The 13,553-nt window shown below is 26.1% G+C and overlaps 1 protein-coding gene across 1 annotated transcript; it reads right to left on the bottom strand.

Moving 5' to 3' along the window:
• Positions 1–2,851: 2,851 nt before the first annotated feature.
• On the bottom strand, positions 2,852–7,972 carry EIN_520140 (protein serine/threonine kinase, putative; the record flags this gene model as incomplete). The annotated part of the gene is made up of 1 exon (XM_004258440.1): positions 2,852–7,972. One exon carries the CDS (start codon positions 7,970–7,972, stop codon positions 2,852–2,854), a length of 5,121 nt encoding a protein of 1,706 aa, XP_004258488.1.
• Positions 7,973–13,553: the final 5,581 nt, after the last annotated feature.

Genomic DNA, 13,553 nt, shown 5'->3' with positions numbered 1-13,553 from the left:
ATTTAATTCAATTTTCAAATTACAATAGTCTCTCCATGATATCTTTAAGTATTATTCTGGTGTCTTTTTTGTCACTTTTCTTTTGAGCTAATTATAATTAACTCAACGTCTTCTTCATTCAATATATGATTATCTTCAAAAGGTAATCGACAGGTTAATGGTAGAGTGAATTTTGGAACATCTTGAACGTCGTTTTTAAACTCTAAACCCAATGGAATCGGTAATTTCTCGTTATATTTTCTGACTTCTTTTTTGGCTTCTTTTTTTTCAATTTTTTCAATTTTGTTTTTTAATGTTTCTTTACCATTTCTTTGACTTTTTTATCAAACAATTCTAATTTTTGTTTTTAAAAGTCAAAATTTTCGTCGTTGTGCGTGATGTTTAAACGTTTCATATGTATTACAGATCTTTTTTATTTAATTAGAGCCACAAAATCTACTTTTTAAACACATATTAATATTTGAATGTTATAATTCTTACATTTTTTATTTAAATAAAAAATTATTGTATAAAATTATTATACAAATTTTAATATTTAAATATTTAAACCTTTCTTTATATTTTTTAAATTTACAAAAATTAATACAAATTAATCGGCAAAATAAATTTTTATTTACATAAAAAATGAATAATCTATTTATTTTAAAAAATATTTTTGCCATCCATAAAAATGGTTGTCCAGTGGATAGAAAAAATAGATATATGTGTCCAGTGGATGGGTTTCATCCAGTAATATGTCTTAATAATTAATTTTATTTATTATTTGGCGTTTTGTTGTGTTTTGACGATTTTTAATATAATCAATTAACAAAACTCACTTTATAAAAATTCTTTGATAATTTTATTTATAAATTTTTAAATCAATAGTGGCAGTGCTATAAATATCTCTGAGGATGGTAAGTCGTGTAACAAACAGACTTTATCAACACAGACTTAAACATCCAAGAAGTGAAATGACTTGTTCCCATATTCAAAAATAGTAACTTACTCAATATACATTTCAGACCGATGTAAAAGTGTTAACTTTCTATTTCTGTCATCCTCAGAAAATAATTGCCATCCTCAGAACTGTAAATCTGTTTGAAACACAAGTTAATATCAAAATGAATCAATCATATTAAAATATACACAACATGATTAACTATGTTATTATAATAAATTTGAATAATTGCTTAAATTACAAAGTTATTAATATATTTGTTAAATTTTTAAAATTGCATTTTTATTAAATCAGTGTTTTCGACTTTTTCAATTTTCATTTTGATTAAAAAACAATTATTAATTTAAACGTAAATTTCAATCGTTTTGTTATTAAAACGGATTCGGAAATAATTTCAATAAGTATATAATCATAATATGAACAAGTTTAATTCACACTTTATTATTTCCCGTCTCAAGTTCGCGAGATATAATTATTGTTTTTGTTCACTGATAATTGTGGCGATTTTTGATGGTTTTTAATATTTTGGCATTTATGACAAATTATTACCATTATTTAAAATTTGAACTTTGGCTCGAAATATTAAGTGTAAATTATAACTTGAGTTATGAAAGTGGGCCTTATGGGGAACTGAACCTTATGGATTTGATTTTTGTATCATCAGAAAAATATTTTTTAACCCTTCCAATACCAGAAATATGATTGTTATAACACGCATACAAATGATTATAAACTTAAATCTGTAAACTAAAAGTTGTTTAAAATAAAACATTATTTAGTTTTAATATGATAGTTTTCAGTTCCGGTTTGATATTACATTTATAATATATAAAAAGTTTGCAAGTTTTATTTTTTTGTATATTATATAAATTGAAAGTCTAACACAGTTGTGTCATACAAATTAGTTATAACATATATTTTATAATAATTTAGAGTAATGTATATAAAGGTTCTTTCTTTAAAAAAGTTTAAAAGGTAGTAATGTTATTCATATACATTTGGTTTATTTTGTGGAATGAAAACGATTTTTTTAAAACGATAGTTAAGAAGAAAAATTTTGTAAATATATCTCGTATACATATGATTCTCAACAAAAGGTTATAAAGCGAGAACGCTAACCATTAGTGTGTTTACACAACTAATATCATAATATTTGATTGTTTGTTACATATATCAAAATTCAATAAAATATCAACATTTTTACACATTAGTTACAAAACATCAAAACATTTACAATATAAACTAAATTAAAATAATTACTTTTGGAATTTTCAAAGTATGACTTATCCCTTGTTTTTCAATAATAAATTTTTATCAGAATTTTATTTGATACGTTTTTCTTATTTTAAAACCCTGTTTATAGAAAGACTTATTGTGTATAGTTTATTGTACTATACACAATTTTTTGAAATAAAAAAAATTAAACTTGAAAATAATTACAGGAAACTTCGTCAAGTTATTCTCACTGATAAAGTGAACCTTTTTTCAACAAAAATACGATTTTAGGTTAAAATTTACTATTAATTTATAGTAAATTAAATTATTTTTTACTATTAATTTTGTTTCCTGGTATTCCCCATGGTTGTTAAAAGTTTAAAGCGTTTTTTGCATTATTTCTTTCTAATATACACTCAAAATGAATAAGATATAAATAAGTTTACATTTTTTGGAACTTTTTGGTACTGGAAGGGTTAATAAGGATGGCTTTGATCCTGAGGATACACCTTATCCCCAAAAAACCCTTTAGTATTAAAAACGCGAAAGAATAGGGTAAAAAATATCCCGTTTTAATAGCATTTTTAAATACTAATTTTTCATAACAAAAAGCGCGTACCCGAAGTCTTTTTTGAATTCAAGTTTAAGTTCATGAAAAGTTAAACCATTTTGAATATAAAAAACAATTAACAAAAATTATTTCAAGTAATTTTCAAGCATTTCAATAGTTTTCTTTATATCACATCTTTCTCGTGAACTTTGGTTCCACATCACTTTCAAGATATCAAAGAGTTTTTCTGGTATTTCTTCTGGTCTGTCAAATCGTTTCCCGGCGCTAATAAAATCAGCTATTGACCATGGAAATCTAAATTTTTCTTTGGGAAACGGGTCTTTCCATGTTAAGACTTCATACATTGTAATAGCAAACGAAAAGACGTCTGCGCCTTTTGTGTATTTCTCTTTGTTTAAGACCTCAGGCGCCATATATTTTGGCGTACCAATTCCCTTGGTGAATGTCATATTAGAGACGAGTTGATTCACATTTCTTGCACTCCCAAAATCCGTCAATTTAGCATTGACCTTGTCGTTTAAATCAAGTGAAAACACAAGGAAATTGTCTGGTTTGATGTCTCTATGTAACACCCCATTTTCATGTAAATAAAACACGCCCTTTGCCCCATCCAAACAAAACTTGACTTTCATATTGAGCGCAACATCTTCACTCTTTTTGTGTTTCATCAAGTCTCTAACACTCCCATATTGAGCAAATTCAGTTACCATGCAAATTTTATTTGGTATAAACACGGCTCCGTAGAAATGTACAATATATTCACTTCTAAACTTGTCTAACATGGCAACTTCCTTCTCAAACTCTTGTATGGCCTTATCACTTTGATTCATCTCTTTCATTTTCTTTATAGCAACGTCACTCCCTCTGAATTCCCCATGATAAACAATTCCAAACGAGCCTTCACCAACTTTTTTGTTTTCAATTAACTCATCTGGGTCTAATTTAGTTGATATTTCAGTTTTTGCTCTAATTTGGATTTGACTTTCTGAGGTCTTTCCACTCGTCAAATTTGCAGAGAATAAATAAATATTGTCGTCGATTTTTGTTGAGCAATTTGGTGTTAAAAAGATTTCGAATTCGCACGCTTTTCCTTTTGGGATAGCAATAACTTCTGGTTGTGTTCTGAATGAGTATTTATAATTGCTTTCTTTAAAAGTAAACTGCACTTTTACTATGTTTTTAGAGATATTGCCAACACAGATCAATTCCCGCGTTTCTTCATCTACTTTTATGTCTCCATACGAGACACTTTCAAATTGTATTTCTTTCATGTTAACAACAATATCATCATTCGAAGTTTTTAGAAATTTGATGTTAGAACTACTCATAACAAAAAGACAAGTCTTCTTCCTTTCTTTCTCATGCCTTTTATGTTCCAATATTTTTAATATGATAATAATTGTTAATATGACGAGTGTTAGTATTATTATCACTACAAATAAAACACTTATAAAAATGACCCACCACACTACGTGTACATTACAAGACGTTCCTGAAGATTCTGGTACATGCCAGAAGGAACATTTGGAACACTTCGAATTTGTTATTTCTAGACACTTTGAAACTTTATTTATTGGAATACACTTCTCGTTTTTGAGAATAAAAGTGTCTTCACAAAGCACACAAACACCATATTGCACACATTCAGTACAATTATCCGTTTTTGTATTACAAGGCAGACACTTCTGATTGTCAATATAAAATCCGGTGTTACACAACAGACATCCACTCTGACTTTTTGATGTGCAATTCACCAACTCATCATAGGAAATACATTTGGTCGAGTCTGTTAATAAGTAATTATCTTTATCACAATTGAGACATGTGGAATTCTGATTACAGTCTGCACAACTTTCTATGCACTTCTCGCACATACCTTTAGAATTTCTAAAGTATTTTAAATCACAGAGTGCACACGAGGAACCCCCTCGTATTAGTCTTTTACAATGATTGGAAATATCAGAAACATGTGAACAAGACCCATTGTTTTGTAAATAGTATCCATCTTGACATAAAAGACATTGTTCTTTGTTATAACAATCAATACAATTTTCTAAACACTTTTCACATTGATTGTGAATAAGAAAATATCCAGTTATACATTGATAACAGCGGTCTTTTTCAGATATTGAATGAGTGCAATTATTAAAATGTGTTTCTATTGTTACACATGAGTTATTGACATCGTGGAAATACCCTTCGTCACATACAAGACATTTTTCGTTTTTCCAAGATACTAAACAATTTGTATTGATGTCACAGAGCCCACTAGAATTGATTGAATAATTTGGTGTTGTGCAAATAGTGCAATGAGTGTTCTGTGTCATTTGACAGTGTGTTTCTGTGAGTATTTCACATTTTCCAGTTATTGTGTTAATCACACCATCTTGAGAACAATTAAAACACTTTTTGGAATCACAAAAATCGCACAATTCGCCATATTTCAAAGAACATTTTTCACAATTATTTTCTTCATAATTTAAATAAAACGAATTTTTGCAGAAGATCACTTTAGTGTTACTGGAAAGTTCAACACCACTTTGTATTCCACAGAATTTGGAAGTCTCATTTTCAACCAAAAAGCTTTTAGTGTTGCAAATTTGGCAGATGGAAGAGTTGTAACATTGAATGCAATTTTGTGAACATGGTAGACAGTCTACAAATGAACTATAATATCCAATAACACACTTTCTTGTTCTTTGTAATTCGTATAATACAATATATCCTTTTGCGTTATTCATTCGAGAACAAGTGCCATCTTTGTCATAGTAGTAATCTTTTTCACATAAAACACACTTGTTATTCGAACAACGTTGACACTGTGATCTGCATTGTACACAATTGTTTCTATTTGCTTCATAACCCAATTCACATTCTTCACAAATTGAATATGTCTTTGTTGTATAGATATTATTACAATAATTGGATATGGGATTACATGTATTATTCTGATAATAATATGAATTGTTACATGCCAAACACCTTGAAATTTCATTTTCAACAGCTTTTGCTTCTAACGCCTTACAAGGATAGTTTGTGTCACTGATTATCACCAAAGGGTTTTGAGACAATTTTTCATTCATTTTTTGAGTCGAAATTTCAAAGCCAAAATTGGTTCCAATAAACAGTTTTAGTGTTCCAAAAAGTAGTTTATAATTTCCATTATTTAAAGAATTGTTTGAAACAAATAAAGTTGTTTCTATTGTTTCATGAAATTGAGTATTTAATTCTTGTTTCTTTTCAAATTTTATTTGTTTGTAATTTTCACTGTCTTGACTAAAAATCCCTTTAAAATCACCCAGTTGTTCAAAGAATATATTTTTAAGAATAATAGTTGCATTTTCATTGTTAATTGGGCAATGAAGGACTTTCTCTTCATAACTCTGATAATCGTCCATGTTATTCCCAGTAAAATTACAACAGGTTTTTTGAAAAGGAAAAATACTATTAGGGCACACTCTCATTAATTTCTTTTCAATAAAAATAGAATTGGATAAAGTAAAAGTACTTTCTTGGTTGTTTTGAAACGAAAACAATTCGACACAAAAATCGATTGGAGTAGTGTTTACCCACTGGATTGCATTCTGGATATTTAAATATTTAAAAACTCCTCCACTTTCAACTTGAATTTTCCCATTGTGATTTGTGTTGTTTGTGACATTAATCAAAGTGATCTGAGCGCTTTGTTGTAAAGTCATTATACCTTCATTTTTCACGATACAATGAGCGTTTTTTACAAATTGTATTTCATTTGTAATGGTGATTTTTGTATATAGAAAAAGGTCGCTTTCAAGATGAATAACTGACATGATTAATTCATTAACACCATCAATAGTGATATTATTATTAAGAATGTTTATTTGTTGCCATTTTTGGGTTTCTGTAGGGTTGTAAATATCAGCATCGAGTTGTAGTGTTAATTTCGATTGTTGTGTGTTGTTAAAGCAATCTCCTTTATAAAGTACGTTTTCAAGGGATGGATCCCATGTTCCACCAGTGTTATTACAATAACACATATACCCGTCATTTATTGTGTAGAATGCTCTAAATCCACAAGAACTTAAAACATTATTTGTATTTGTCAATTTTCCCAGTATTATAAATAGTATTTTGTTATTTAATTGCTCATTATAAATAACATTCACAACATTTAAATCATATGAAAATTGATACATTCCAATTGAATTGATCTGCAAATTTTGAATTATAACATTCATATTTACTATGACATTTGTGTCTTGGTTCATTTCTAGCGTTTCAAAACTTAATAACGAATTTGTTATTTGTATGGAGTTTAAAACGTAATATTTAAATGTAGAAAAAATAATTGAATACCATTTTGTTATTTGAATATTCACATTAAATTGTGTTTCAAAAACATCCGTTGTCAAATCCAAATCAAATAAAGATGAGTTGTATTTACAATCTGGATAATACCAATTATCATCTCCAATTATTTCCATGTCATTTATTCGTTTACAATTACAAGTTGTGTTCATCACATTCGCCAAATCTTCTCCGTCTAGAAATGCTAAAAATCTTTTAAACCCATTTCGTTCACACACTGGTCTTCCATTATAATATTTTTCGTCATTTAATTTTTCATATAACACTCTTACATTGCCATCGTCTACATTTCCTGTAAACAAAAATCTACGCCTTGAAAATGCATAATCATAATTTTTTAAATATCTATATATAAATTCAACATTATTTGGTGTTTCTTTTCCGTCAATAAAAAGTTGTGGGGGCATTTCGTTTTTTTCTATATAGTCGTCAATCCTGATGTTTTCTTTTATATCCGAGTAGATCGAAATGCCTCTATAATGAAGATCGATACCAAGTATTTTACCATCATCAACAGATTTCCGACAGAATTTTTCATTATTGTAACATCCAAGAGAAACAAATAAGCCTTCTGGTCTTGCGCGTTCGCTAACATAGAAACTATGTTGTGAATATTGTTCTCGAATGAATAAAGTTTTTAAATTAATAACAGCACCATCCTTAAACTTAAAAGTTCGATATTCGTACCCACCAGACGTTGTTTCTTCAAACGTTTTAGTTTCGTTCAAACAACACCCGTTTTCAAAATTAAAATCACCATCTTTGTAATTCCAATGATCTCTAAAACATGTATTGTAGTTATAATACCAGGTGATCACACTATTAACCTCGCACCAGTCGTCTCCGCTTTTTACCGAAATAATAAGGTAATATATTACAACGAGTGAATTAATAATCATGATTTTAGAGCTTTCAAATATTTTTTATTCGGAATTATCTCCAAAATATTCGAAATACAATTATTTTAATTAAATAGATACTAATAATTAATTTATTATCTTTTATATACAGTAGTGGAATAAACCCACTTAATTTGGAATAAACCCACTTAAGTGAGTAAATTTTGTGAAACTTTGGTTGAACTTTAAGCCAAAATAGAAAAAACTTAAGTACAACCCTTTATAAATAGGAAAATGGGTTTGATTGGATCTTTTCTTTGTTTTTTGAAAAAAAAGTCAATTTTGCTCGAGATGAAAAAAAAATATTTGAAATGGTTTTTTATTTTAATTAAAATAAACTTTAAATATAGCTTTTGTTTTTTACATAATTCGTTTTGAAAAGTATTTTCTTTTAACAAAAAGAAGCTCAAAAAAATTCAAAAAGTGAAAAAAAACAAGTAAGAGCAGAATAAACAAGCTTGAAAATAAAAGCCGGATTGAATTTGTGGTCTTTTTTGTGCACATTATTTCAATGATTGTTTTTTTAATAAATAACATTAAAAAATATTTCATAATAGTTGTTGTTAAGATTCAAAAGAAAATGATAGAAAGATAAAAAACATAAACAAATGAATTGAAATAAACGAGAATTTAAACAATAACAACAACAAAAAATAACATTTAAGGAACAATAAGAGAAAAAACGGGATAATACGAAGAATTGAATTTTTTGGATTGAAATTGAATTTATTATTTTTTAATTTATAAACTTCAAAGTCGGTATTTTTAAATTAAACTTTTGAGCTTTTGTTGAAAACTGTTTTAAAGAAACATTTGGACCAAAAAATAAGTTACATTTTGTGTAAATCGTAAAATGTGGTTTTTTACACAAAAATGTAAAAATTATACACTTTTTGGTAAAATACCAAATGGAATCTGGATTCGACAAGTTTTCCACTCAAAGCATTAAAAAAAACCGTGTTTAAACTTGAAAAGGACTTAAAAAATCATAAAGTCTTCACCAGAACAAATCAACATATAGCCCAAGTTTTGCAAATGTCATGAAATAAATTTAAATTAATTGTTTTTTTGTTTTTTTTGTTATAAAAATGTTATTAAAAGTATATTTTTAATTAAAATTATTTGTTATTATTAAAATGTTTTTGTCTTATAACATAATTTCAGTTTTTTTTAATTTTTTGTTATTTCCAAAAATAAAACCAAAATTTACTCACTTAAGTGGGTTTATTCCAAATTAAGTACTTGAATATTGCCACTGTAATTCAACAGAAATAATTTGTTGTGAATTGGTTTTTAAATATAAGTTCTTTTTGTTCTTTATACAGTTTTTTGAGTGTTTTGTTACATAACCTTTAAAGTTATTTTAATAAACAATTTCTGAATAAATAAAAAAGAAAATTAAAACATAAAATATAAATACAAATTCAGTCAACTTTAAAAGTTATTTGTTCTTTTTAAGACATATGACTGGATGAAACCCATCCACTGGACACATATATCTATTTTTAAATCCACTGGACAAACCATTTTTATGGATGGAAAAAATAAAATATATATAAATAGATTATTTGTTTTTTTAAACAAAAAATTATTTTGCCGAATTATATTTTTATAATATTTGTGATTTTTCAATAATATTGGAATGTATTAAAACGTTAAAACAATCGTAATTATAAACAAAATTTCCAAAGTACATCGTAGTATAAGAAACAATGTACATAAACTGTAGTTCAAAAGTCTGTATTGCAGTATTTTTAAAACTTCCTAAAGTCCCGTTTTTTTATTTTTCCTAAAAAACAAAAAAACAAAAAATCGAAAGTACAGACTTAATTTTGAAAAAAATACCAATCCCGTTCTATTATTATCGTACAAATTCGGGAATTTATCGGAATATTAGCCAGCCTTTTCCAAAAAACCCGATCCCGTTATTTGATTTGACCATAAATCGATACTTCGCAACACAAACTCAACGTTGTTGGTCAAATCATACAACGATAAACACGTTAATAAATTGGGATGTTGTTGTTTGTGTCAATTTGTAACTAAATATCAGTTTCGTTAGTTTTTCATTTTAATTAAAAACAAACATGTGGTTTTGTTCTTTAAACAAAAGAAAATGAAATAACGAGTTTTAAAAAAAATAAATAAGAGCAAACGGTTAATAATTTTGTGTTTTGATATTTCAGTCATTGTTGTGACAACACCATCAGTATATCGATATTACGCGATACTTTAGCGCTTGTTATTTATTTTATTATTATAAATGAAGACTCGACTTTGAAAATTTTTGGCATTAAATTTATCAGCTTTTTATAATAAAATGCACTTTTGGGATCATTCACGTGTATTTCAAAAACAAAAATCCCGTTATTTCAATTTATATATGGAATATTTTAATGCTTAAAAATTCTTCAAGTAAAAAAACATTTTTTGAAGACTGTTTTTTTTTCTTGGAAAAAAATAAGCGAATTTATTACAAAAAAACGATTCCCAAAAATAATAAACAAAATAAATGCAAAAAATCGGGACACCCCAGTACAGACTTTTGAAAACCAGTTTATATTAAAAGATAATCACATTAGATTAAGACATTATTACTGAAATTATAATAAAATATCAAAATAGTGGTTTCTACAAAGTTGTAATTAAATGAAAAAAACAATTAATAAATAAAAGACTTTCAAACAACAAATACAATTAAAAGAGTTGTTTTTTGTTTTTGTAGTATATTAAGTCGTCTATGATATCAAGATAGACAATCATCTGTTATTTCAGTGTTTTTCTTGACATTTTGATGTGTACAAATATATTCAACATTAATACAAATGTAAACCACGATACACGTTTATTAATAGCATTATTAAAACTGTATACTTATATTTAGAAAAATACTTAACATCTCTAAAAATAAATAACATCCAAGTGATTGATGAAGTAACAATTAAAATCTTACAAACATTTTTAAATTATTACTAAAATATACACAACTGAAAATATATTAAAAATACATAGAGAACCATGAAAATCACTGCGACGTGAAATATTACTGCGAATTGTTATTGGTCCAAAAATAATGTTATTAAGGTTTTAAAACATTTTGGGTTAATTTTTTTTGTTCTTTAAGGCTGTTAAAATGAAAAACAACAATTTTGTTCTACAAAATCTTTTGAGTTCAAGTCAACAGATTGTGCTAAGAGGGAAAATGGTGTTTTTATATACTTTTTATGAGGGTTTTTTCCTTTTCTAATTGAAAAACAAAACGTTTTTAAATTTTTTGTTATTACAAAATGACAAATTCTAAATTATAGTTTCGGATATCCAAAAATTATATTATCAAGTAAAAATTTGTTTTGATATTTTTAAAATGTGAATAAATGTGCTAATAAGTGATATTGATATATTCGTTACATCGATTTAAAAAATAAAGTTTTATTGGACAGTACATATCTCTCCCAAAATATGAACACATTTCAACAACAAAGTTTTGTTTAATATCGTATTGTTGATGAAGATTAAAAATTATAAATAAAAAATCGTCCTCATAATTTTAATTACCAAATAATCACTTAACAATATAATTTCATTCTGATGTATAAAATGTATTCATTAGTTGCTTTCACAATGATTTGTTATTCGAAAAATCATTACTCAATGTCTTGTAGATGTTTTATGACAGTCGTTGATTTTTCGATTAAAAAAATCCAGAGAAAGTATCTAACCCGTCACACCGTGACACAAAAAATGGTTTAAAAACAAAACGAATAAACAATATAAATATGTATTTCATAACAACATCTGTAATATTGAAACCGTGCAGTAAATACTTGCCATGTTGGTTGTATGACCACTGATTATTTTGATTGTAAAATGATGTGGAAATACAACCACAATTCACATCAAATAAATCAAACAATGAACTACTATTATAATATAAATATAATTAAAATATAATAAACAACAAACACGTGAAATAGTTAATTAACGTGTATTTTTAATTAACATCAACATATCAATAGCAAAAATTTATAATAAAACAACAATAAATTATAATTTATTTTTTCTGAATGTTAAACTATTTTTAAATAATTATTATCATATAATTAAACTAGTCAATTAATTGCAGATAATTTTATTATAAATTATCATTATTTTATAAGGGTTAATACACCAGAACCCCAAACAATTTAATTCTTTCATTTCAACAAATTATTTAAATTTTAAATTGGTGTGATTAAATTATCGACCATTTGAAACCCGCGCTCGTTAACCGTTTGTTATCATCAAATTGATTTATATTTTATAAATGTATCAATATGATATGTTTATAACGTGTTTTTATATTTTGTTTATGTTTATTGTATTGCAATTTGTGTTGTTATAATAATTTCGAAGTTGAAACGTTTATTCGATCTTAATAATTCGAGTTGATATTTCTGTGTGTTTTTATATTGTTATTATGTTAAAACATATTGATTATAATGATAATTTAAGTTTATTCAATTGGAGTTGATAATTTCAATATTCACAACAAAAATTAACGACTAGCTGAGCAGAAATCAAATAGAGTTTTACAAAAACCAAAGAGTGGACTATTCATTCAAATTTTAGATGTTTTAATTTATTCGTTTTTGTTATTATATTTTGATGTATTGTTTCGTATTTTATGTTATAAATTGTTAAAAACTATAAAATAAAAACCAATATTTAGTTTGAGTTGTTTGGAATGTTCGTTTTTACGAATTTACCCTTGTTTTAATTGAAAGCCATATTATATAAAATTTTTACATAGTAAATTATTTTTTATGTTTTACAAGCCACAATAACATTATTTTTTGCCCAATAACAATTCGCAGTAATATTTCACGCCGCAGTGATTTTTCATGGTACTCTAATTACACACTCTAGGAAAATTAGACTATATTTATAATTGAATTTGAAATGTTATGGTTACTTTACTCGTCAAATCTTAATAAAACTTTATTGTTTATGTTCACATTAAAATGTTTGTGATTGTGATCATGATTGTGTGATAGTTTATAATTATATTTACTTGTTCATAGCTTTCTTTTTCTTAATATAGTGTGTTTGGGTTTTTGACTTGCTTTTTATTATTCAATTTTTTTATACAAGCAGTGAAGTGAAGGTATAAATTTTCAATTGAATAATAAATAAAAGGGTTTTGAGAATAATTGAACAATTTTAGGTCATATTTTTACTGTTTTTCGGGTTTAAATTTTTAGTCAATAAAACTAAAATAATATTTTGAAAAAATTTAGACCCATTTTTAGATTATTTTTAAATTCGGCTTTGTTGAAAAAATAAGTTGAAAAATAAAATTGAACGAACTTAAAAAATAAATTGAAGTCGAAAGAAGAAAAATAAGCAAAAACCAAGAATTAACTCTTGTTTAAAAAAACAAAGATTAAATATTTTTGGTGTCATTTAACACGTTTGTTATTGTTATTTTGTCATTATTTATCACTTATTACATAAATATTCAAATATTAAATTTTATTACATCATCTTTAAGATCTTTATTAATGGTAAGTTGTGAGTGTAGTTATTGGCTATTGGGCAAGCT

Source organism: Entamoeba invadens (assembly GCF_000330505.1).
Source record: "Entamoeba invadens IP1 unplaced genomic scaffold scaff_1105074725903, whole genome shotgun sequence".
Taxonomy (NCBI): Eukaryota; Evosea; order Mastigamoebida; family Endamoebidae; genus Entamoeba; species Entamoeba invadens.
This window is presented reverse-complemented; position numbering and strand designations above follow the sequence as displayed.